We start from the raw sequence: 24,508 nt of genomic DNA on the forward strand, positions 1-24,508 counted from the left end.
TTGCTAAATTTCTAGTTGACTTAATTGCTTTTTAAGAGAAGCCCCAACTAATCTTTTAGCCTTTACCAATATCTTATTCTTCTTCTTTTTTTTTCTTATTGTATCTCTTTATTAATATATTTTTATTGGACTAAGGTTATAGAGCCTATATAAGTTATACGAGCCTTTATAATTCTAGGAGCTAGACTCTTATAGAGGTAATTGCTAACTTTCTACAGGTTATAAAAAAGTTGTTTAGTATAACTATGTAGTTAGTTCAAATTAGATCTTAACTATTGAAGATTCACTTCTTTTTTTTTAATATAATAGCTTGGACTTATAAGCTAATTAAGCAAACATAGAGAGGACATCCCAAAAAAAGAGGAAAGCTCCGCATCAAATAATACCATGGGGCAGGGTGAGGATGGGGTGAGGAGGGGGAGGGAGGTGAGGCAAAAGCGGCGGGCCGCACACACTAATCAGACAGTTCAAGTTGCACATCTCCCTATAGATACCTACCTAAGGTAATGAAGCAAAACCATATATTTATCCAGCGAATTAATTAACCCAGTGAGACAAGACAGAATGTGATTGATGATGATATAGAATACCTGTCCCAGGACATAAATGTTCTTCATCTTCTCTTGAATCAATCAATCTCTTCCGTTCTCATGCGCCGCAACCGCCAAGTCCAATTTCTTCGTTGAAATCGCATCATGAAGGAGGAGAAGGAGATGGCCTCCTTCTCTTTGAGAGATGTCCAGCCCCTGCAGGGCAGGATTGTGCCTGTGCGAACGGTCCAAGAGACGCAGCCGAAGGAGGAATTTGGTGTGTCAATCGAAATGAAATGAGTTTTTTTTTTTTGCTAACGATTGGATTCTTTCCAGCCGATGCGTATGTCGCGGAGGTTAATCAGAGGTCTGCGTCGCAGGTGATCAAGTAAGTATACTCGACAAAACCTGCCCAAGGGCACCTTTTTTTTTTAAAAAAAATGTCTTTTCTATTTCAGCTTGCTAACGACCGCAGAGCCCTCGACGCTGCTTTCCCCCGTGATCCTACCCTCTCGCTCAACCATCTCCGTCGCTTCGCAAAGGAAGACGTCCTTCCGGATCACCTCAGATCTGCTGCTGCTGCGCTACGGGAACAGCGACAACGATCTCAAGCTCAACAACAACAGACGCTCTACGTCCTCATCTCACCCCCGTTACCCGAGATCTCTGAACTCCAGACCGTTCTTGCTCCTTTTGCGCCCGTGCCACCACCTCCTCCTGTTGTCGCGGAGAAGAATGGCGATAATGACGATGATGATGAAACCGATCCCTCGACAACATGTCCGACAGGACCGAACATCCCCATCCTCAAGACCGAAATCCCGCTTCAGCCCCCGCTGAGCCCGGAACAGGCAGCACGATGGTCGCAGACCATGTGGCCGGTGACATACAACCCAGCCGCACCGAGGGGCATGATCGCGCCGCCTCCGCAGATCCTGCACCAGGCGCAGGAATCGATCGGGCCGCGAGCAGGGTACTATCTCAGTCTGGCGTACCGAGTAGCCGATGACGCCAAGCGGTCCGGACGGGGCCGTGGGGTTGGCGCGGTGGTGGTTGATCCGAAGATCAATGACGATGATACTGGGGTTGACGACTGGGCGCGTGGCGTCGTGGCCGTCGCTGGCGACGCACGATACTGCGCGCCCGGAGTCCCTCCTGAGTTACTGGCTACCGCTGAACCGCCAGCTAGCAGTATATCCGAACTGGCGAGCAGAGGGTACAATCCGGATCTGGAGGGCGGGCCAGAGCTGCACGCCCTCATGCGCGCCGTGGCCATGGTCGCCAGTCGCCGCCGGGCCGATGACTTCGAGGACACACCGGTGGATTTATCATCGTCGGGCGGGGACGGGCCTGTTCACGACCCTCCCTTAACACCGCTAGAGTCGTATTTCCTTTACCTGGAAGAAGAGGAAGAAAAAGCGAACGAACCAGAAGCTAAAGCTGAAGCTGAACCCTCACCCTCAAACGCTAATGCTAATGCTACTGCTAATACTAGCTACAAGCGCAAGCGCACTCGCAACCGCAACCGCATCCTCCCCCGCTCCCAAGGCGGCTATCTCTGCACAGACCTAGACATCTACCTGACACACGAACCCTGCCTCTCATGCTCAATGGGGATGCTACTCTCGCGATTCCGCGCAGTCGTCTTCCCTCGTCGCGGACGGATGGTTACTGGGGGATTAGCTTCGGAGCCTTGCACTACTAGTACTGCTGAGCAGCGAGAGAGGAACTACTATGGCCTCCACTGGCGGAAAGAGCTCAATTGGCGAGCTCTGTGTTTTGAGTTTGTTGAAGAAGATGATCAACATAAACATGAATATAGAGATGAACAGCATGTTGCTTTTCATGCATGAGTGACGTCAATTAAATAAAAATAAGAATAAATAGATGGATGGATGGATAGATAAAAAGACAGGTATAAGCTTCATCTAATTAATTAATACTTAAAATTTTTTATTATTATATTTTAGTATAATGTGCAGGACATACATACAATACATACATACACGCGAGATATGAGAGAGAGAGAGATGAGAGACAGGTTTGCTACACATAAATTGCAACTGAGCTGTATTTTCATTTCATTTCATTTCATTTTCATTGCGAGATTTGATTTGATTTATCTAGCTATCATCGATGGAAATGAAGATATTGGTTAGAGAGTGAGGAAGGAAGGGCTGAGAGAAATCAGTTCATTAGTAGGCATTACCATCACAGATCGATGACAAACAGACGACAGAAACAGACCGTTCCCACCAGTCCATCAGTCCAGATCCAGAGAGCTAGCTAGCTACCTACATAGGCATGCAGAGAGAGAGAGACAAAAGAAATAGGATAGGTGTGTGGGTAGGTAGGCACACCCACCCGACAAAAGTTCACGGAATAAAAAAAATACAGACCAATCGCCCTCAACCTGTATCAGCATGACGACGTGCATCACGTACAGTTGACTGGCTGCTTCGTTTACCCATCGTTCCTCTCTTTCAAGGTGAGATGGGTGTAATGCGAAGAACCATTCAACCAGCACTGCACAAAGGATAGGTTCGACAAGGCCAGGTTCGACCAGCTGGCATTATTCCAAACTCTGCCAGGTAGGCTCAAAGAAAGACACCCGCCTCACCTCATTTCATGGGAACATGTAGTGATGTTACTTCAAAACCTCATGGCCCATCCCAAAGAAAAAAACAAGAAAAGAAAGACAGAGAGAGAAAAACAGGAGACAGGTCATATGCATGTTCATCCGCCTAATCATAAAATCCGAGACATCATTACCACCCAAATCCCATTTTTCGGAGGTTTAGAAAAGAAAAATCCTTCCCAATCCGTCCTCGTCATCAATGTCGTAACACGTCATGGAATACAACGTCGAAAGGAAATTGAGTTGGTAACGTTTGTCCTTCAGTGACCGCGCAGCTCCCGAGCGCGACGAGAGAGCGGCGGAATCCGGCGCACAACAGGGTCATGCGGGTTGTTTTCGGCAATAGACATGTAAAGGCTCTCCAGACGTTGGATAAGAATGTCCATAATTCTTGGCGCGACCTCACGGATGTCCGGGTCCTGCGCAGTCGTCACATTAGAAGACGGACTCGTAGCGGCAAGAAACCAACTTACCCTCAGATCGACGGTCTGCAGAACAACCTCAAGCCAGCTAAGACGCTCTGCCACGTTGGTCTGGAGAGAAGTCGTGACAGCAACTCCAACCGACAGAGCCACAATCGGCGACAGACCGGTCAAGTAGGCCGGGTTCAGGCGAACGAAGAGATTGTCGAACAGGTCAGCTTGCTGGGAGGATTGCAACCACTGTTCGAAAAACAGAGTTAGTCATGTGCCACATCACAAGAAATTCTTTGCTCAACTAACCTTCACAGATGCCTCCTCATACCGGCCCTCATTCATCAACTGCGCAATTTCGGCCAACTCGGTCTCCTCCGGGGTCCTTGGAGAGAAAACTTGGCTGGGACCTGCCGGTGGGGCAGCCTGCTGCTGCGACGCCCGTCGGCTCTCGCTCTCAACGTGTTGCTGAGACACAGACAGCAGCTGGCGATTCAGTCTCAAGATTTCGTTCTGGAATCCCGTCTGCGCCGCTGCCATCGAGGCCACAGTGTCCGACAAGCCCTTGACCAGAGTTGTCAGCTGGTCGATCTTGGCCGCGTCGCTCTGACGCTGGGCCTCGTATTGCTTCAGCTGCGCCTGCACCTGGCGCTCCAGATCCACACCAAGCTTCTCTGTTGAACGAAGGACCGCGTTTTTGATGGTCGGAGTGATTGAAGAGTGCATCACCTTGGAAAACTCGCTTTCCACATGTGATGCAAGCTTCCGACCAACCATGTCCGAAATCGTGTTCAAGACGTCCGGCTGCTGGATTGCACGGGAGACAGTGTCTGGCAAAGCCTGGCGCAACTCGCGAGGAATCGCGTGGCTGAGTTGTTTCGACACCGCCTCGTTCAGCTGCTTGTTCAACGTCGAGGAGGTAGTGTTGACAATGGCCGGCACGACATCATTCTCGATGCTCTGGGAGATGATGCGAGCAAGGTTCTTCTCGACATTGTCAGAGAGAGTGCTCGACACCAAGCGCAACACCTGGTCCTGCTTGGCAGCCGACGCTGCATCCCAAGCGCGACGTTCTTCGTCGAACCGTTTGTGAAGGCCGTCAAGTTCGCGGCCAAGATTTCTCACCACTTCACCAGAGACACCTTTCTCGATCTGTTTGACCAGGTCGCCAGAGATGCCAAGGCTGGCCGCCTCAGGTGGACCATTCATCGCTGCAGCGGTAGGTGCCTGCTCAGGTAAGATGGCCTCCTCGTCTTTGGTCGGCTGGGCTGCCCGCGACGGCGAAGCGGTGCGAATTTCAGCAGCAGATGACGGGGCCGTCTGGGCGGCAGTGACTTTGCCGTTGGCTTCCTTCACCTTTTCCTTCTTTTTCTTCTTCCCCGCTTTGTCAACACCAGTGGTGGTCACCTCAACCTGCTCTTCACTGACCTTCTTCGGTGAAACCTTCGCCGGTGACTCATTGCGTGAGGGTCCGAGTGAATCGACTCCAAGCTCGGACGTCTTCTTAGCCACATCTTTAACAACGCCCTTCTGCGGGGTCGCGACGGCATCGCCGTTGACCGATGGCTCGTCAGCGACATAACTGGGGAACGTCTGAAGATCAGTAACCTCGATGTAACCTTCCTCCAGCGCATTCACCGGTTTGATGATCTTATTGTCGGCAGTCCAGCCAAGATCCTCCTTCTTGATGTTGAGACAGGTCACGCCACGCGAGTGCATGACATAGAGCTCGAACAACCCGATTTCATCCTCCAAGTTGCGTTGCGCGCCCGCAGGCTTGCTGATCGGAAGAATGTCCAAGCTTCTCAGTTGGCCCTTAGAGGCAAAAGAGATTTCGCGAATGCCGCTCAGGCAGGCAGTAGACTCCGGCTTCGGCAGGTGGCCATCCTTGTCGTGAGCGCGCTTAATGAAGGATGCCTGGGACATGGGCTGCAGGTTGTATCTGGGAGCAGACAGGTGAACAAAGTAGATCGAGTTCCTCGTAGGATGCCCAACCACGATGATGCCGGATCCTGGATGATACGCGACGCTGCAGATGGCATCCGATTCGTTCTCATGTGGAAAGTTTAGCTCTTGCACCGCCTTTCCCAGTCCAATGTCCCACAATTGTAGAGTATGGTTCTGCTTCAGACCGACGAGAACGTAGCGCAACGCAATCCCTTTGACGTACGGTCGCAACTTGTCAATAAACAGCACCGACGTGGGCCAGGACTTCTCGCTAGGAGACCCGGTCACGAAGGTGTTCAAGGGCACCCGGACTTCGGAGGGCGTGCTGCCAGTATCGATGGTAGGGGTCATCTCCCGTATATCCCAGAACCTGAGTCTGCCGGTCTTGTCCAGAGACGCCACCACGGTGTCGTCCTCGCTGAATGTAAAGTCTTTGCCGGCCTTGCCCGTGGAGATCTTCAACGTACGCTCCTTGAAGAACTTCTCAGTATCGACCGTACGCTGGGACCCCGAGACGCCATAGGCGGCAGTCGCCGCAAAGTGCGGTGGCACGATGTAGATGTTCTTGCCGCGACCGATACCGAAGAATTCAGGATGACGAGAGCTTCGCTTGGCGCGCGTTTTCAGCTGGCCACCCGAAGTGTTCTCGTCAGATGCTGGATACGGTGGGAAAACGAGAGACTCGCTCTCCAGCGCATCCATTTCAAACAGATCCTGATCGCCCCGCAAGATCGGAGCCCAGTACACGGTGCCGCTGACGCCAATGGCCAGGACAGCCTGTTCCTTCGTAGCAGTCGCAGAAGTGGTAGCAGTGGTGCACAGGGACACATTGAATATGCGGTCGCGCGTGGAACGGAAGACCTGCTTATCACGTCCATCATCTTGACGGATGATTCTCAGACCTCCGTTCTTTGCCAGAGCATAGACGATATACTCCGAGGTCGCAGACGTCAAACAGCGGTCGAGCTGATCGAAGTCCTTCTTCAGCCGGGCGACGTCCATGATGCCATCATCACGAAGAGACGGCAGCTTGTCAGAATAAGGCTTGACGGTGATGGAGATGAACGGTTTGAGAGGGAAGTTGAGAACGCGCACAACACGTTCATCCTCCTTCTCGGCGCTGTCTTCAACACTCTCCCAGCTGTCGGCAAGAGTCCCCTCTGCAGCAGCCTCTTTCGCAGGCTCTGTGAAGGGCTCTGGGACGATTTCATCCAGAACCTCGTTCTCCTTCTTGTCGAGCTCCTTCTTCACCTCAGCAGCGGGGGCTTGAGCCTGTTCCGCAGCAGAAGGGCCGTCCTCAGACGGTTTCTCCTGATCTGCTTTTGTTCGGGCCGACTCCTTTTCGTCAGCTCTATTCAGAGCATTGTCCACTTCTCGATCCAGCTGCCCGGCCATCTCGCCAAGAGCCTCCGAAACAGTCTCCTTCTTTCGCTCTGGCTGAGGCTGTTTCAGGTTCTCGTCAGACGAGGCAGGTGTCGCTTGCGTGGATGTCTCCGACGTGGACACTGCCTCCTTTGTCTGATTATTGGAGACGCGAGTGGTTTCTTTCCTTGATTTGACCGCTTCGACGGCCGGACTGCCGCTGCGCGAGCGAGATTTGGGCTGCGGGGTCCTGTTTCGCGGAGAAGCAGCTGCCAGCTGCTCAAAAGGATTGACGTAGGTGAATATCGTACCCTTGGGAGGCGTCGGCTGGGGAGGCTCGAAGGGAATGGAGTCTTTGTTCTCGCTGGAGCCAAAAACAATGCGCGGCTCCTTGCCTTCCGCTTCGGCAGACTCTGTGGGTTTGGTAGTTTCGACGTCCGTAGGACGCTTTTCCTCGGGAGACTTGACAGGTGGTGGCGTAGATACAGCCTGCTGAGGAGCGGGCTTCGCCGGCTCTTCTGCTGGTGACTGGGCAGGCTTGGGGCGGTTTAGCAGACGGAGGAGCATCTCCTGGGTGTCTGCAGCCGCAGATCCCTCGCCAGTGCTGTCACGCGGAGCATGGACTGCAGGAGATGGGGCTGCAGTTGATAGGGCAGGAGTAGAGGCCATCGAACCTCCTGCGGTCGGTTTTGGCATGAACGAGGCTACCAGGTCAGAGGCGGAGATGGTCCTTGTGTGCGTCTTCCGGCCGTCACCCCCCCAGTTTCCTGAGTCGGATGAGGCTTAGACTGACCCAACCCCATCGCTGGAGATGGCTGTTGCGGCGCTTGCGTGGCAGATGTGGTTGGCGTGTTCTGCTTGAACTTCAACAGATTCAGAAGGTTGATCGTCTGATCAGAACTCGGTTGCCGCTGGTCGCCTCGGGGGGTTGACACATTGGGGCTCAAGACGTCCGCGCTGCGGTGTGGCGGGGTGTTGGTTGGGCCAGGGCTGAAGATGGGAGAAGAGACAGAGGGATTGTGGTAACCATGCTGCTGAAGAGACTGCTGCGGCTGAGAGCCGTTCTGAGCCTCATAGGGCATGGTCTGGCGCAAGCCCTGGGGGAATTGGGACGGCTGTGCATCCTGGGAAGGAGAGGGACGCGGCTTGATGCTCGCGAACAGAGCCTGGAGATCGTTTGGGGTGGACATTTCTGTCGCTCGCCACGGTTGGGGCGCCCGTCGCGATATCCAAGCTTCAGGTCCAATCCGCACAAGAGCTCTCTTTCGAGAGCAAGCTTCAGGAAGAAGCTGTCTGCAGAGAGGAGACTGAGCGTTTGCAAAGCAACAAGAAGGAAGGATGGGAAAGAGTGATGGACAAGCTGGAGAGCTGTTGCACACAATGTGCCTGAAGGAGAGAGAGAGAGAGGTGTGGGCGTGAGAAAGAGAAGGGGAGAGAGAAATTGAACGCATGAGGCGAGGCGTTAAGCGTGAAGTGACGGCAGACAGTGTGGCTGGTTACTCGCCTGTGGCTGGTGCGCCAGCGACATGACGCTCTCCGTACGGGGCCGACATCAAGATTAATTAATTCATCGCTGAGTCCTGGCCCAGACACTGCAGAGCCAGAGGAAGGCGTCTGGCCAGGTGGATCGTATAAAATTACGCTGTGCTGCCTTTCTCCCAACGTCAGTCTCCCTGGCGTCTTGACTCTTTGATCCGCTTGCTCGTCTGTGGCGCCCGCCTTCGTCATTTGCACCGCAGACTCGACCGGCAGAGAGAGCAAGAGCACCTATTTCCAGACAGCTCTTGAAGATCATTGACTATCCACCATGTTCTGTCTTCGGAGGTAAGAACGCATCCATTAAATGAGTCTGATCGTGAATCTACATCGACTAACTCGAACCTCTATCTAGCTGGCTTCCTCTCCTCTTCATCCCGACCAACGCCTCCCCTCTCTTCATCCTGTCCTTCGTGACGCTGACATACATCCTGCACCGGCCGTGCATCTACTGCTCCGCGCTGCTACTGATCCTGTTCATCTCGTCATGCCACTGGTCGGACCGGTGCTTCTTCGATTTCCGCGGCGACTGGTTCTCGCCGCGCTTCACCTCGTCGCCGTTCACGTACATGGTGCCGGTGAATAATTCCTCGTCCTCGTCTGTGGCTCTTGAACAGCTCGACATGAAGAATGCAAACGAGTCGCTGGCCAAATACCTCCTCGAAACGGTCAACACCACCACGACGGCCCTCGCCGGAGCGGCGCTCGAGGAGGCCAAGCGGAGACTGTTGAACAACGGCAGCAGCGTCATCAACGCAACGACGGAATTCAGACAGGAGGAATGGACCGGCCTCGGACTCGAATGGCTGCGAAGTTTGCTGGGACGACGAGAATGGACGCTACCATGCATAGACGTCAAGGTGCGGCTGTAACGGGGAAAAATAAAATCGTATCTATTTAATCGGAAGAGGAGGAGGAAAGAAGAAAAAAAAAAGTCAAAAACATTATCAATGACAGGACATGATCGATCAATCTTCTAATTAATTGCACTGCATGCACCTTTCACTTCCTACCTAACTCAGCAAGCATCAATCCACCGTCTAATATTCATTGAAACTATTTCCATGGCCAAAATAAAAGACTTGGACGCAGGATGCAATACAAATAAATGTACATATTTTTTTTTAAGCAGGCAACTGATTCATCTACTCCGTACTCTAGACACAAAAATAGGCAGGCACGTAGGTCAATCAATACACAGATAAATAAATAACTAGGCAGGTATATAACAAGGGGGGAAAACAAAAAGATAAAAAAAATAACTTGATTACATACAAGGCCAGCATGTAAGGAATGAATAAGTTTCATACTCAAACAACCTGCATTGCATAGAGCATGCAGACTTCATTCAACAAGGGTACATAAATAATAAAAGGAGAGAAAATGTGTACATATATAAATAAATAAGTAAATAAAAACAGATCAATCGAATCCGTCATCAACGTGTTCTTTTTTTTTGGTTGTCTTCGTGAAAGACAGGATCGTATCATTATCAGCAAACATAATATGGTAGTCGTCCTGTGGCCGCGCGTTTCTCATTTCAATCTCATCACGATCGATCGATTGATCGATTGATTGTTCTCATCGCCGCCATCATGACAACTGCTACCAACCAATCCATCCGAAGGCATATATGTATGTACGTAGGTATCATGGAAAAAAAACAAATCAAACAAAGCACAGCCATCTCGCTAATGAAACACAGCAAATCTCCAGAGAGAACACGCCAATCGGAATCGAATCGAAAACGCCAAATAATGAATCCAAAAATAGTAAGAGCCAGAGCGGACATAGCCCAGCTCAGCTCTGGTTCCTCCTCTGCCCAGGAGGGGACATAAATATACTAACCATATCCTATCGACACATTCAGGTGTATCCGGGGGTTGGCATCGGCCAGTCGTCTTCCGTGATGCTGCTCCAGAAGAGCCACACGACGACGACCGACAAGAGAGTGAAGAAAGTTTCAAAGAGCGCCCCGTTGACCTTGCCGTGCGTTGGATTGCAGATGTGGACGCTGATCACAAAGTTGAAGATCTGTCCAATCGCGAAAAGAAGGGCGGCCGCGGTGAGGTAGACTACAGGAACATGCATTAGCGAGGTTTTGAATAGTGTGGATACGGATACGCACTCATAGGTCTCCGCTCTCCCAGGATGCGGAGGACAAGGACGGCCTCCAAGACATAGTAGAGGACGAGGCAAACCAGCGGGAAGAGAAGGTAGAGAACGTAAAGACCGATGTTGCGGTTATCACCCGACAGACTCGAGGCAAAGTGGCCGGTCCAGCTGAAGGCGGTGTCCAGCGCAATATACCCCGTGCCGATGAAGAACACCGCAGACGAAGAGAGAAACAGCGCTATCGAGACGGGCGTGCCATCGTCGAGGAACTGGAAACCGACGAGGGCGTTCAGGAAGAGAATCCAGCAAGTTGTCGTGACCGCAGCCACATGAACGGCGGTAAAGCCCTAGTAAAACAATCAGGAGAGCGTCTTCGAAAACAGACCATCCGGACGCACCTTGCGAACCACTGGATCCAGAGGAAAAGCGCCCACGGTGAAGATCTCGCATATTGACGTGATGATGTAGCCGATTAAGAACAGTTGCATTTCTCTTCGTCCCACTGCCGCGCGTTTTCTTTCGGATAGCATCAACAGGAAAACCGAGGTGACTATGGCGAAGAATGCGAGTATTATTGATCCTGCAGAATTCCCACGCTCGTCAGTCACGGACCTCCCTGTCGCCTGCTGACAGCGCAATTGAAGACAAACCTAGGTTGCCCAGATTCTTTCCATCACCCAGGTTGATGCCCTCGAGAGCACACCCGCCGAAGTGCAGGTTGGGTGGCTGATTGTCGGGTACGAATAACTATCGCAGGCCACCGTCAGCATCCATTGTCATCCGCAGCACTTGCACACGACGTGATTCCACGCGTCTCTCGAAAGAAAGGTGCGACGTACATTGCATATTGGCAGTGTCGTGTCTCGACAAAAGTCCTAAGCAATCGCTGTCAGCGTCTTCTCTCGAATTTCCCAGTCACGGCCAACTCACATGAAAATTGCCAAACTGAGTCGAACCCATGATGAAATGATTGCGAACGACCTATCGAAGGATCTATGGATGGGTGGTGATTCCACGGGTCTGGCGAAGGCAATCGTGGTGCCTGGAATGCGACCGGCGGTCGACCGGTCGGCTCGACGACTGGATGGCCCAGGCAACGAGGGCTCTAACGACGCTGAGAACAACAACAACACGAAACGAACGAACGACGTGTTCAGCGTGGACGGAGCTGGATAAAAGCAGAGACCTAAGTCAACGAAGGATGGCCGCAGCGATGGCTGGGAGAGTGGGAGCGAGAGAGGCTCAGCGTGCAGAGGTAACGGTGGGAGCGCCAGCCGCACCATCCAACTTTAGTAGCAAGCTGGAGAAGCAGCTTAACCAGGAAACGCAACAGGGCCGGGGCGCGCGAGTGGAGCAGCTGGTCGGACGCGGAGAGAGAGTCGAATCTGGCGATGGCAGCGAACCACGGAAATGAGCTGGCTGAGATGCGAGCCTGTGAGTCGGCGTGAGTCTTGGCCAGGGGGAAGTGGAGAGGCCCAACGGTGTCATGCAGTAGCAGCCGAGGATATCTGAATCAGAGGAGCATCTACGACTACGAGAACTACAGTTACGTCTTCTGCCAGAATTAATAGACAGAAGTTCTTAGAATCCAGATGGGATACGATCATATGGCTCTTTTATCTTCATCTTCTTCTCGTAGCTTCCAAGACCGTCTAGTGTGCTGGTTGAGCAACGCAAATAAATTAAAATTAATTAACCTCTGCCAATCAAGCGGCGGTCGGCCCGTCGCGTTTGTTCCCGAGCTGCCTGTTCTTTTTTCCTATCAATTAATTAATTAATCACTTTTCCGTCGAAGAGAAAGAAAAAGAACAAGAAAAAAATTAATAAATGGCCGGATTATTGCTAGATCGACTGCGGTGGAGTCTGTTTCAATTATTGCCTTTGTTACCCGAACAGTTCTCCAGCCACCAGCACCGCTTTTTCTCACCGCATGTGCTGTGCGAGTCTTGTCTCAGTCTCGCGACACCGCCACGCCAACCCTCGCTCAGAGTACAGAGTACCTTTGTAAGACCGCAATTATCTCCTCCCTACGTCAGCCTTACTAATATCCGCAGATTCTACCGAGTAGCATCGTCTGATCGGTCGATCGCCTCCTCCTTGCTTAGACCGGCCCGCTATCGAGTCGCGATAGGAGCCCCACCGCGATTGCGATATGAGATGGTGAGACTGGCTATCGATAGCAGAAATTCATGCCTGACTGTCCCACATCGTACAGTCCCTATCTGTACATACATTTCATCACCATTACGGAGGACTTGGTTGTGCGTTTGCTGTGCAGAACACACCTCTCGCATACTGCTTACTGTACTCCGTACATACAGTTCGTTTCAGGTGATGGAAAGAGTAGCTGAGTTTCAGGTTCTCGATGCAATAATAAAATAAAGTAAATAAACATACATATGCAGCCAGTGTGAGACACAGCAGCATCTCAATATTGGTCTTATCCGTGCGTGAGACTCGTCTTACTGCATATCACGTGCTGCCACCTGATCTGCATCCTAGAAGTCTTCGTATCTCACTCCGGGCGGAGACTCGTCGCAGACTCCCCGTAGCTTGTCCTCAAGACCTTTCATTTCTTCCGCCTTCTGCCTGGCCGACTCCCTCGAGTAGCAATCTGCAAACTTCGCCGTCTCGAAATCAATGATCGTGGCCCCTGTTTCGGACACCAGAAAGTTGAATGAGTTGAGATCCCCGTGGATGATGCCGGCGTTGTGTAGCCTGCGCACCGCGTCCTGGCAAGCTTCAAGATCTTCGATCCCAGCAGGACGCCCCACGACGTCCTCGATCAGAATCCCCACGACGCGGTCTGTGTGTTCTTCATAGACGTATCCCAGCAACCCCGGCACTGCCGTACAGCCGCTCTCCATCAACAGAGTGTATGCCTCAATCTCCTGCATCAGATACGGAAGGTCGTGCGCGAAATTGGCGATCTTGAGAATGGCCGTGGCGAGCTGACCCTCAGGCGGCCACGACAGCACCACTCGCGTGACGCGATCCTTGAGCGTCTCCCAGTGCTGCAGATTCGCAATGTCGAACAGCGTCAGGCTGTCCGGGTAGATTTTGAGTGCGCGGACGTTCACCGAATGCGGCCCAAACCAGTCAGGAAGAGACTTGATTTGGCCGGTGTAGGCGTCCCTTTGCACGGTCAAGGTTGTCCAGTTTTCGTTCCAGCGCGGAAGGTGTCGCAGTTGGGAGAGGATTGCTGCGCCCCTGACGCAGTGGTCGAGTTGGAGGATGCCATCGTGCAGGATTTTGACATAGACGATCCGCTTCCCTCGCTGGATTCGATAGAGCCATTTGTAGGGGTCCTCGATTTGGTTCGAGTTGAGACTGACACACAGGACTCTCTCGGTGATGCTCATGTGTCTGCAAGTCGAGGGTCAGTCAGCTCAATCAATTCGTTCAGCACAGGACAAAGCGCATACATAGTCAGAGTTCTTGTTGTCTTTATCTATGGTTGCATTCAACGTCATCTGGTGGTCTCGCTGGGTCAAGATTGTTTTCCAGCAGGAGTTGCATATCACCGTCAGAGGATTCACTACAGACTGACCAGGTGACAGGCTGGTCGTGCGACTTGGTAGGTGAATACGTGGTTGATATATCTACGGCAACTGCCTGCAATAAACATCATGGACTCCGACTGGCCTTCACTTGTTACAACTACTAGGACATACCATCCTTTCAGACAGGCAATATCCGTCACTTATTGACTTTAGCAAACATGCTCAACCTGCACCTCCTTTCCATCGTGCTCGCCCAGATCCAGTTTCAATGTCCGTCCAAACATCTCGAGCAGCATTTCAAAGCAGACCTTTGAGATTGCCGGGTCGTACCGGCCTTTGCTGAGCTCATCACGGATAAAGGCGTCTATACCCGTTAGCAGGTTCTATGCTAGGATTGGTATGTACTTACGTTGCGCCCAAGCCACCTCGTAAAAGCTGAACAACACGCCTTTCTCGTGCAGCGTCCGACGGATCAGATCCCGTCCTTCGGGAGGGACGTGGGTGTCGTTCTTGCCAAAGATCTGTCGAAATTCGTCAATCTACAGAAACAAAGCAAGAAAAGGCTCTTGGTCCGACTGACCATGAGGAGTTCTCCCTTGATCTCGCCCGCTCTCTTCAAACTGTCGTCATTCTTTCCCTCACCCAGCGTCGCGCTGTGAATGTCAGTCGCGAAATAGCATACCGCAGCCTTGACGCGCTGGTCCAGCGCACAGCGGAAGGCCAGATGCCCACCGAGACACATGCCCGTAGCGCCGATGCGGCCGTTGCACGTTGGCAGCGAGAGGAGGTAGTCGACCGTCAGCGCGGCATCCTCGTCATAGGCAGCAAGTTTCTAGTCCGATCAGCCAGCAATCCATGGTGAATGCAGCGAGTGGGGGTCCGACCTTGGTGACTTTCCACTTGTTTCCTTTGTCGGTGTCTTCGGCGTCGTATTTCAGGGGCTCGGGGCCGGTGAATTCGTGGTAGGTGGAGGGCGCAGCGCAGATATAGCCTTGGCCGGCGATCTGGCGGGCGAAGCGGGCGACGGGGCCGGTCACTAAATAGTCAGTAAAGAGTGACTGTGTGGTAGCCAGGAAATCGCAGAACGAATGACTATCTTAGACAAAGAGAATGCAATCATCAAAGCGCTAACGCAGTACAGAGGCTTGCAGCAGTGATATGGCAATACATACCTTGATAAATCTCACTAAAGACCACCACACCAGGGAACTTTGCATTCGGATACCCTGGCAGAGAGGGATGGAAGACGAAAATGCCTGATGGAAGCCAATATCAGCGGCAATCCATAGAAAAAAAAATCAATCAATCGAGCAATTGCTGCAATCCACATCTTCTCCTCGACTAACGAATGCAATCCAAATCCAACATTTTCAAGATCGTGTCACCATTCGAATATTCATTCATCATTCATCATTCATCCCATTGTGGATTGGTCCATGTACTGTACATGCATGCAGTGTGCATTATCAAGTACCATGCCAGTCAATGAATAACAATTGCCTATCTCTTACACTATTTCTTTATCGATATCGATAGTATATCGATAATGACACACATACCCCACCCCACTGTAACTGACAACAACAACAACAACAACAAAAAGCATTGATAATAACCAGAACGACAAAAATAAAATAAAAAAATTCAAAAAAGACAATAATAAGTAGTCAATATTAACAAGCCAAGTTCAAGTTCAACTGAAATAAGTAAATTTTCAACTTAATTCCACTTACGCATGGTACTACCCTCGCCGCCCGCTTTGGTGGGGACGTCGTGGTGGAATTCTTTGATGAGCATGTTGCTGGCTGGCTGCAAGTACCGTATCAGATCAGTCTATCGAATTGAAGATTTGAAGATATGTCAGAGAAGAGAAGGGAAAGCGTTCAATTGTGTTTGTTTTTGACGATGGTGAATGGAGTAAATAAATATCCGATCGATTCTATCGATGGGGAATTTACGCGGAGTAAAGAAAGCTTTTTTAACTCCACGATAGCGCTACCTCCGTACCGGAATTTCCTGGTTTGCAAATTGTCTATCATAATATGACTTGAATATATATCCTAGGTGGTTATAATTTTACAAATAGCTCTCATTTCTATTATATTATAGAAACTAGGTTTTCTTCAATCTAACTCGACTACGAGGACTAATAATTATCTCCTCTCTTTGCATTTGTCCTTGCATTTCGATGTACTGTACATACATGATGTAAATCATTTAAATGTCCCTTCCTGAGCATTTTTTTTCCCGTTGAAATTGCTCTTATGCCAGCTGTCTTATTTTACTCTGATTCCTGGCTACTGTCTACTGGCTACTACTCCGGAATCTGCAGCACATACCGCCCAGCAATCTTCTCCTGCTCCATCAGCTCATACACCCTTCCCAACTCCTTCAGCGGCATCGTCTTAAACGGCACCTTGATCAACCCCCGGGCAAAAAAATCGATCGCCTCGGCCCCGTCCAGTCGGCTGCCGACGTAGCTGCCCTTGATGCTGATCATGCGCATCACCGTGTCCAGAATCGGCGCTCTCAGGAACGCGTTCGGTGGCATGCCGATGGCTACGATCGTCCCCCGTGACCGCACGTAGCTGGTTGCTTGCTGGAAGGGCTTCTCTGATGCTGCGAGGACGAGAACCGTGTGCGGGCCCAGGCCGTCCGGTGTCGCTGCTCGCACGTCGTTGGCTATGTCTTTTGTCTTGGTGAAGTCGATGTAGATCTAGAACGGTGTTTGTTATCTCAAATCAATCAAGCATGTGTGAGACACACCTCGGCTCCCAGCTCCTCGCACATGGCTCTCTTGTCCTCTCCGCCGTCAATAGCAATGACTCTCAGGCCCATGGCCTTTGCGTACTGCTGGGCTAGCGATCCCAACCCGCCTCCTGCGCCCACGATAGCAACCACCTGGCCTGGACAAGCCCCGGATTCCTTCAGGCCCTTATAGACGGTAATCCCCGCACACAAGACAGGGGTGACAGCATCCAGAGGGACGTTCTTCGGGAGCTTTAAGACATGGAAGGCCTTCGCGACACAGTACTGCTGGAAGGAGCCATCCACTGAGCAGCCAGACATCATGGCCTTTGCACAAAGCGGCTCATCACCCTTCTGGCAGAACTCGCACGACATGCACGAGCTATTGATCCACTTGACGCCCACATGGTCGCCTACCTCGAGTCCCGCAACCAGATCGCCTTTGGCGACGACAACGCCAGCGCCTTCGTGCCCGCCGACCAAAGGGAGCTTCATGCAGGCCGGCAAGTCCCCCTTCAGGACACTCAGGTCTGTGTGGCACACGCTGGAATACTTGATATTGACCAAGACTTCGTCCGGACCGGGCCTGCTGACTGGGATCTGTTTGTAGATGACGGGGCCGCCTTTTTGTTCGAGGACTTGAGCCCACTGCGTGTCTGGGATAGCCATGAGATGAGCAAATAGAGTCCTTGCAGTCGTCGATATAATATGGATTGATGTGAGAGAAGTAATCCCGATGCAGTGATTGTATCTTCAAAAACACTGCTTGCTAAGCAGAAATACCTTTAACCCGCTGAAATTGTTCCTTCATTACATCATACCTTTATTACCCTCAGACGGAAGTTGGTTGATAGAATAGACATTTTCGGAAAGTTCGGACAGTAGGTAGTGTATTCAGACAAACGTCAATCGGTTGAGTTTAAAGAAACAGTACGTATCTTACCTCAGGGGATAGTGCTCTGTAGATAGGTAGTTCCAGTAATCCCCCGTCGTCTTGCTATTAACAAATTTGTTATCATTTACCAGTTATGATCTATCTATCTGAAAAAAAAAAAACTCTGACGTCTGTTAATTAATTATTCAGTTAGTTTTCTTTTCCGTTCCTGTTGCTACATATGGTGTCAGTCAGTCAGTCAGTCAGTCAGTCAGGACGAGTAAATACAAGCTGTTTATTGCTGTACTGTTCGTTCAATTATCTATCCTATTTCCCCCTCCCAAACCCATCCGGGCCATCCCCTCTCCACGCATTAACATTGACAACAATCCTCGAAGAATAAGGAATCTTGTCAAAATTCGACTCTTGCTGCGCAGCAGAAGACAGAGGCGAAAGAGGTGAAGGTCCAGAAGAAGACGACGACGATGACGAAGAAGAGGTAGTAGAAGATGATGAAGGACGACAATCATGATAAGAGCGGTCTGAGCGGATGGATGGCGTAAAGGAGAATCTTTTTCTTTGTAGGGATGGATCTGAAATGGGGATTTCTGTCGAATGGTCTTGGTCTTGGTCATGGCCACGGGTGGAGGCAGGACGAGGTGTCTGCATCGTCTGGTAGTGGTCTGTCTCGGAGACTTGATGCCTATTAGTACCATGACAAAAATTGTCATTGTTGATATGCGCTTTTGGCTGTTGATTAAAGTCCGTGGGCAGTTCGACGCATTTCCTAACTGGGGCTATCAACCAGATCATTAGCTTTTTGCAGATACAATCTTGAGGGGAAATCTTACACTCCATCTCGTAGATTGGAGAACTATCAGCCTGGCTCGGCTGGATTGGCGACACATCCGTCACTGCTGTCGTCGGCGACACCACGTTTGCCTCGGATTGTTTCTCGCTGACCGGCGACATGCCCGTCGAAGGAGATTCCAGAGCTGCGTATGATGTATCTGCTCGCTCCACGGATGGACCCGTTGACCTTGGCGTCTCCCTTGGCGTCTCCTCCTTGTCGACACTACCAGCTGGCTCGTTCTTTGGCTGGTGTCGTCTGTATATGAACCAGGCTGCTGCGAGAAGTATGATCACTACCACCCCTGCGACACTCCCCAGCACTGTACCCAGTGGCACACCCCTCCCTCCAGTTCTGTCAGCTGGTTTTGTGACGGTCACATTGCTAGGCCTGCTTGGCGCAGCATAAGGATAGTACGTCGCCATCGGCTTCGTATACTTTGACGAGAAAATGCCCGCCAGAGCATCGTCATTCCACCGGTCTGGCGATGTCTTGGTCGCACTGCCGTTGACACTACACCTTGTCAGGTCAGTCTGGAAAGAACAAGGAGATAGATAATACCTACTTTCCTCCAATCTTCGCCGTGACCACAGACGGCACCCGGTACTCACTCCACACATCCGGGCTGTACGAGTCCTGGAACTGCAGCGTGTTGAGATTGAACACCTGGATGACTCCCCCGTCAGACAGATCATCGGATCGCCCTTGAAGATACCACCAAGAACGAACATCTGATCTGGGTACACCTTCACGCAGCGGTGGCCGCTGCGGCCGTGAGAGCGTTTCCCGGAGTATGCTTTGATCCACGTGAAGGATGGCATGGAGAGGATGTAGACATCGTCCGATGGCACCATTCCGGCGTCGATCCCGTCGTAGCCTCCATAGATGTATACGTTGAAGGAGCTGCCATCGGCGGCCGCTGCTACGACGGAGCAGAACATGGTCAACTGCGGCGGAATGTCTCCGGTGGTGTTTTGCAAGTACCTAACTAACTGTCAGTGTGATTCCGCCTAGTGGAGAGTCGTCCTACCATGTTTTAGTGGAAACATCATAGACAGGAAGTACTTCCATGAATGTGGGACTCGTTTTGTTCTGTGGTCGTCAGGATAAGAAGAAGGAAAAGATCAAGACGAAGACTCAAACATACGCTTGCTTCAGCCTCCTCTGGCGTCAGCTGTTGCGCCGCCGTCAAGATTTCCGGGTTGATGACTCCCCCGATTGCAATCAAGACTCCTGATTCAGAGACCGGGATCCAGACCAGTTCTGCATTGGCTCGCCCATGCACTTCGGAAGGAAGCGTCGTATTCTGCCAGAATTCCTTCCGCATACTCGACATGTTGACCGTAATTAATGTGTCTGCAATCGTGTTTGCAGTCTGATCGCCCTCTTCAATGCTCCCCCAATCTTCTCCCCGCATTCCGCTGAAGTAGAAACCGAGATTCTCACTCGGGGCGGAGACGCCAGCACCGTTCGTTATATAGCGAGTGACTCCAGTGGGAAGACTCCTCTGGACGAACCCTGGCTGCCACGAAATTGGTGGTGAGCCCCATTCGTACTCCTGGTAACCAAGCACCACATCGCCTGGGGGGAGTTCCTGACTATCGGTCAACCGTGAAAGGCCTCTGCACTCGTCAGAAAGACTAATTCAATGCTGTCAGCTGCTGGAGACCGACCCATAGAGAATAAACTCATTGTCGTTAGCAAACATCACTCCATCGTTGTAGTTGGGGGCGATATTGTTTCTGAGCGGGCCGCCGTTCTTGGGCATGGCCTTGAACAAACCTGTGAGGTTGGTTTGTTTGTCGAAGGGGATGCTCAGACTGAGGTTGTACATGATTCCGCCGGGATTGCCTATCGCCGTCGCCGTCAGTTGATATCCATCCATTTTGGAGGATTTTGATATACATGCCATCGCTTTGCGGAGATGCATAATCTCCATCAGACAGGCCACTAGATGAACGCATATATGTCAGCTGCTTGCCAAAAAGATCACCATAGAGGATTATTACATTTGCCACCAGATCGTCCCACCGTCGAGATAGATCGTATCGCGGATAATATTTGCTGAGACATATACATCAGTGAGAGTCCATCGCTCTTCGATCTCCATAGTGCTCACCTCGAAGCTGCTCCCAGCTACATATCGAGACGTTGACCTCGTTTTGCCATGCAATTGCAAGGGCAGGATTCGAGTTGGAAAGCGTGACGACGATGAATATAAGCCAGAACAGAGTCGAGACGCAATGCAGGTTTCCCCAGACGTAAGATCTGGAGGTTGCTAATGCCATTGTTGATGCTATTCAGAACACAAAATTCAGATCCTGCCTGTCAATGCATATTCCCGTCTAGTCAGACTGAATTGGAAACGATACACAAGCAGAATCATCTACAGCTACACGCAGCTCCGGTGGAAGCTTGCGTGCTGACATTTCCAGAGCAGCTGGTATTTGAAGAAGGTTACGCTGCCCGATCGTTCTTTGATGCTGGAATGCTGTTTGCAGATGTCGTTCCGACGCCAGAGGAACGGATCTTGCTGCAATGAAAAAGATTGGATTCAAGGCATTTCTTCGCCGGAGTCGGCGAGTCGGTGTCTCGGAAGTCGTCAAACAAAGAAAGGCGCCTCGAGGCGGGCGCGGCAGGGATACCACCCAGCAACGCTCAGCCATGGATCTTAGATGGTTTCAGTTTGTAATTGATTGGATTCGCTGCTGTTGCTGTCTGGATTCGTGTCGAGTCTGTTGCGGGTTGCGAATCGCTTCGCCGTGTTTCCAGCTGAGCTTTCTTTGTTTTCAACTTCTCCAGAACAAAACATGAGAAAGCTCAACTGCAACTCCTTGTTAACTTGTCTTCTTGATAGAAAATGCGACGGTAAGACTTACTTTGCCTTTTAGATAGATAGGCGACTGCTGTCTTGTCCTTGTAGAGTTGCTGGATATCGTGCATGAATAACGCAATTTCCGTCTTCGAATGAACCACCTAATAATCAGCATTATATTATATTATAAAGACCATCTTGAGGATAATTGAAGTAGGCTGTCTCAGAAACAGCCATTTCCTCTCTGTCCAAGATTTTCTGCCAGATGCAACAGTTGTCGTCGCAACGTCGATGAAGCTACTGTAGACAACATGCTGGCATTCCATCTGAGATGGAATTCCTTTGTCCTGGGAATCTACTACATTCGACGTCGTTGCTGAGGACAAGCGAATTTTAATTGTTTTGTTGATAGATAGAGCCTTTTCTCAATTTATTGTTCTGCCAACCTTTATGTTTGTTATAGACAAATATCTATCGTCCTTGATCTATTCTATTTATTTCTTCAGTTAACTATTTCTATACATTTCAGATTTTGCCATTAGACATACACGTATATACATCAGAATGATATCGAATCTAATATCGTTCGTGGCAACAGGCCTGCTGGTCCCGTCGACATGGGCCTTGGGAGACCCGAACAGAAGCTGTCAGTGTCAATGTCCTGCCAGCACCTCAGTCATCTGCCAGACCCAAACCATGACTGAAACGGTCATGTCGACCCAGATTGTGAGTAATTTCAACAGTCCACCATCTCGAATTGATTGAGAATACTGAGTTGTAGCAGGTCCAACTTCCTCCGACTTCATCACCGACAACTCCGACTGCTGAGTCTGAGAATCCTTCATTTCCGATGAAAATAATCGTCTCAGAGACCCGTTTCGAAACACTCTCGTTTTCAATCGTGTATGATGACGACTCTACAGCGCTGGCCTCGCCATCCAGCTCAGCAGATGATTCTACTACCACAGAAACCATCACTAGAACGCACATCGACGAAAAAGACTGCTCGACTACTTCCCCCAGTGAAACGATATACGAGAAGACAATCGTTTCCTACATACCTACCACTGTGCCCGAGACAGTTCCCACGACAGTCACCTCCTACATCGAAAAGGAGATCACAGAAACAGTCTCAGATCTTGTGACAGCGACAGTAACGGACACCGTTCGCGCGACCCTTACGCTACCACCCATTAATATCATGGAGCGAATCACGCAGACGGAGGAGGTATCCACGACGGAGACTGCTGTTGAGAGGGAGACTGCTACGGTTACAGAAACAGAGACTCTTGCAGGAAATGCGAGTATTATTTCGGAAATCGTTACTGTTTCTGAAGAAGTGACTGATACAGCCACTCTCTCCGCCTTTCCAATTACCGAAAACAGCAATCCTGAAAGCACGATGGCCGCCATCCCGGCAGAAGAGAAGACAACAGGTAAATAACAACCCTTTAAATCAAATCCATCGAAACAAGTATCTAATATAATATGTACTAGCCACCCCCACCCTCTCCAGCCTAACCCTCTGCCCCAGCCTCATCGCCAACCCGACATACACGCCCGCCGCTCCTCTTCCGAAGAACTACACCTGGGGCTGTCCACCAGGACACCTCTGCCATCCACCAAAGCCGGCAGACTGCAACTTCGAGGCCGGCCCGCCGGCAGATTCCTACTACTGCAGTCCGGACGAGTGCATCCCCAGTCCGGAGCCGCTGTTCCCAGCACAGTTCTGGGGCCAGCCCGTTGTGTCGGACCAGATTGGCAGATTCGTCGTCTCGCCGGGGTATTTCAATCTCGATCCCGCGGAGTTTGGTCTGAGTGATGATATTTTCGTGTTTAACCTGCAGAAACGCGATTATCCTCAACTTCTTCGACACAGACAACGACCACGCTCCCCTCCGTCAACAATCCCCGGCGTCTGCTACGATGAGTGCAACAACGTCCTCATCGAGGCCGAGTGGTCGGGCAAAACGCCCGCTCTGTGCCAGAAGGGTTCTGCTTTCACTACCTACCTGGCTGATTGCCGTGAGTGTATTGAGGCGCATGGCAGCAGCAGCAGCAGTAGCAGCGGGGAAACGCTCGGCGATCATGTCCCTGAATTCCAGCAGTTTCTTTCGTATTGCGACTCGTTGGATGAGGAGTATTTATCCTCGCAGACGAGCGGATCGTCTAGCGGTGCTGAGGCTCAGATGGACAACTCTGCTCCTCCTAGCGCTGCGACCATCACTGATAGTGCAAGTGCAAGCGCAAGTGCGAGTGCAGACTCGAACAGTCCAAGCGGGGAGATAATCTCTTCAGCATCAGCTCCAGCACCAGCTTCAATGACAAGCACAGTAACTTCGACAGCTGCAAGCGGATCATCATCACCTTCAACACAAACAGAAACATCAACACCAACCCAAGACCCCATCCCCACCCTCACAGCCACAGTCCCAGACCAATACCCAGAGCCGATAGCTCCAACAGAGACATATACTGCTTTTGGCTCATCCCAATCGCATCGACCCCAGTCTGAGCAAACGAGCGGGAGCAGCAGTCGAAGCAGACATAACCCTGTCTCATCACTTCAAATATACCTGTTATACCTGTTTGGTACATGGACATTGACATGGGCCTGTATTTCATTGGTTTGGTGTATCGTTCTTGTTGTTGTATTGGGTTAGTAGTATGTAGTTAGTATAATTAACATAGTATAATAGAATAATAATTTTTCGAAATTTTGACCTATGTACATGTCAGTATCAGTAATTATCAATTATCATGATTCAATAGAAATGAGGAGAAATGAGTTAGTACTCCGCAGTACAGATACAGATGCAGATAGTCATGCAGTTTATTATATTCCAGTTTATTATGTTGATTACCTATGTTAATTACTATCCTGTCCTATCTTATCCTATCCTATCCGAAATATAACTTCTGCTGTTGCAGCAGCAGCAGCAGCAGCAGAACTAACCAAGTTCCTTTTTCCTTTCCTTTTTCTTTTCCTTTTCATTATTATCTTCCCTTCCATTTCTTTTTCATTTCAATTTTCGTTTCTCTTTCCCTCTCTTTCTTTTTTCAGTCTCCAGTCTGCAGTCTGCAGCCGAAAAGGGTATATCATATTAAGCTGATATAGTAAAAGAACAACCCCATTATGGAAAATGGTGTCCTCAAAGACAAACAAAGGCTAAGTAT

General features: G+C 50.6%; 6 protein-coding genes across 6 annotated transcripts; 4 read left to right on the forward strand and 2 right to left on the reverse strand.

Moving 5' to 3' along the window:
* Positions 1-695: 695 nt before the first annotated feature.
* Positions 696-2,383, forward strand: T310_5477 (tRNA-specific adenosine-34 deaminase subunit Tad3; the record flags this gene model as incomplete). Its single annotated transcript, XM_013471647.1, has 3 exons — positions 696-807; positions 867-918; positions 1,006-2,383. 3 exons carry the CDS (start codon positions 696-698, stop codon positions 2,381-2,383), a joined length of 1,542 nt encoding a protein of 513 aa, XP_013327101.1.
* Positions 2,384-3,428: 1,045 nt separating this feature from the next.
* Positions 3,429-8,080, reverse strand: T310_5478 (uncharacterized protein; the record flags this gene model as incomplete). The annotated part of the gene is made up of 4 exons (XM_013471648.1): positions 3,429-3,587; positions 3,642-3,830; positions 3,891-7,494; positions 7,599-8,080. 4 exons carry the CDS (start codon positions 8,078-8,080, stop codon positions 3,429-3,431), a joined length of 4,434 nt encoding a protein of 1,477 aa, XP_013327102.1.
* A 617-nt stretch (positions 8,081-8,697) lies between these two features.
* Positions 8,698-9,791, forward strand: T310_5479 (uncharacterized protein; the record flags this gene model as incomplete). Its single annotated transcript, XM_013471649.1, has 5 exons — positions 8,698-8,714; positions 8,782-9,286; positions 9,559-9,607; positions 9,705-9,712; positions 9,759-9,791. 5 exons carry the CDS (start codon positions 8,698-8,700, stop codon positions 9,789-9,791), a joined length of 612 nt encoding a protein of 203 aa, XP_013327103.1.
* A 230-nt stretch (positions 9,792-10,021) lies between these two features.
* T310_5480 (uncharacterized protein) lies at positions 10,022-10,996 on the forward strand (the record flags this gene model as incomplete). Its single annotated transcript, XM_013471650.1, has 4 exons — positions 10,022-10,065; positions 10,110-10,198; positions 10,297-10,491; positions 10,536-10,996. The coding sequence occupies 4 exons, from the start codon at positions 10,022-10,024 to the stop codon at positions 10,994-10,996; spliced, it is 789 nt and encodes a 262-aa protein (XP_013327104.1).
* A 2,043-nt stretch (positions 10,997-13,039) lies between these two features.
* Positions 13,040-20,401, reverse strand: T310_5481 (Alcohol dehydrogenase 1; the record flags this gene model as incomplete). The annotated part of the gene is made up of 21 exons (XM_013471651.1): positions 13,040-13,819; positions 13,967-14,026; positions 14,216-14,243; positions 14,375-14,408; positions 14,454-14,565; positions 14,625-14,876; positions 14,929-15,080; positions 15,217-15,300; positions 15,604-15,612; positions 15,778-15,877; positions 16,052-16,090; positions 16,248-16,275; positions 16,384-16,760; positions 16,811-17,480; positions 17,736-17,789; positions 18,013-18,457; positions 18,518-19,049; positions 19,128-19,500; positions 19,547-19,608; positions 19,664-20,138; positions 20,190-20,401. 21 exons carry the CDS (start codon positions 20,399-20,401, stop codon positions 13,040-13,042), a joined length of 4,878 nt encoding a protein of 1,625 aa, XP_013327105.1.
* A 1,626-nt stretch (positions 20,402-22,027) lies between these two features.
* Positions 22,028-23,994, forward strand: T310_5482 (uncharacterized protein; the record flags this gene model as incomplete). The annotated part of the gene is made up of 3 exons (XM_013471652.1): positions 22,028-22,057; positions 22,116-22,767; positions 22,829-23,994. 3 exons carry the CDS (start codon positions 22,028-22,030, stop codon positions 23,992-23,994), a joined length of 1,848 nt encoding a protein of 615 aa, XP_013327106.1.
* Positions 23,995-24,508: the final 514 nt, after the last annotated feature.

This window comes from Rasamsonia emersonii (assembly GCF_000968595.1).
Source record: "Rasamsonia emersonii CBS 393.64 chromosome Unknown ctg1118621760288, whole genome shotgun sequence".
Lineage (NCBI taxonomy): Eukaryota > Fungi > Ascomycota > Eurotiomycetes > Eurotiales > Trichocomaceae > Rasamsonia > Rasamsonia emersonii.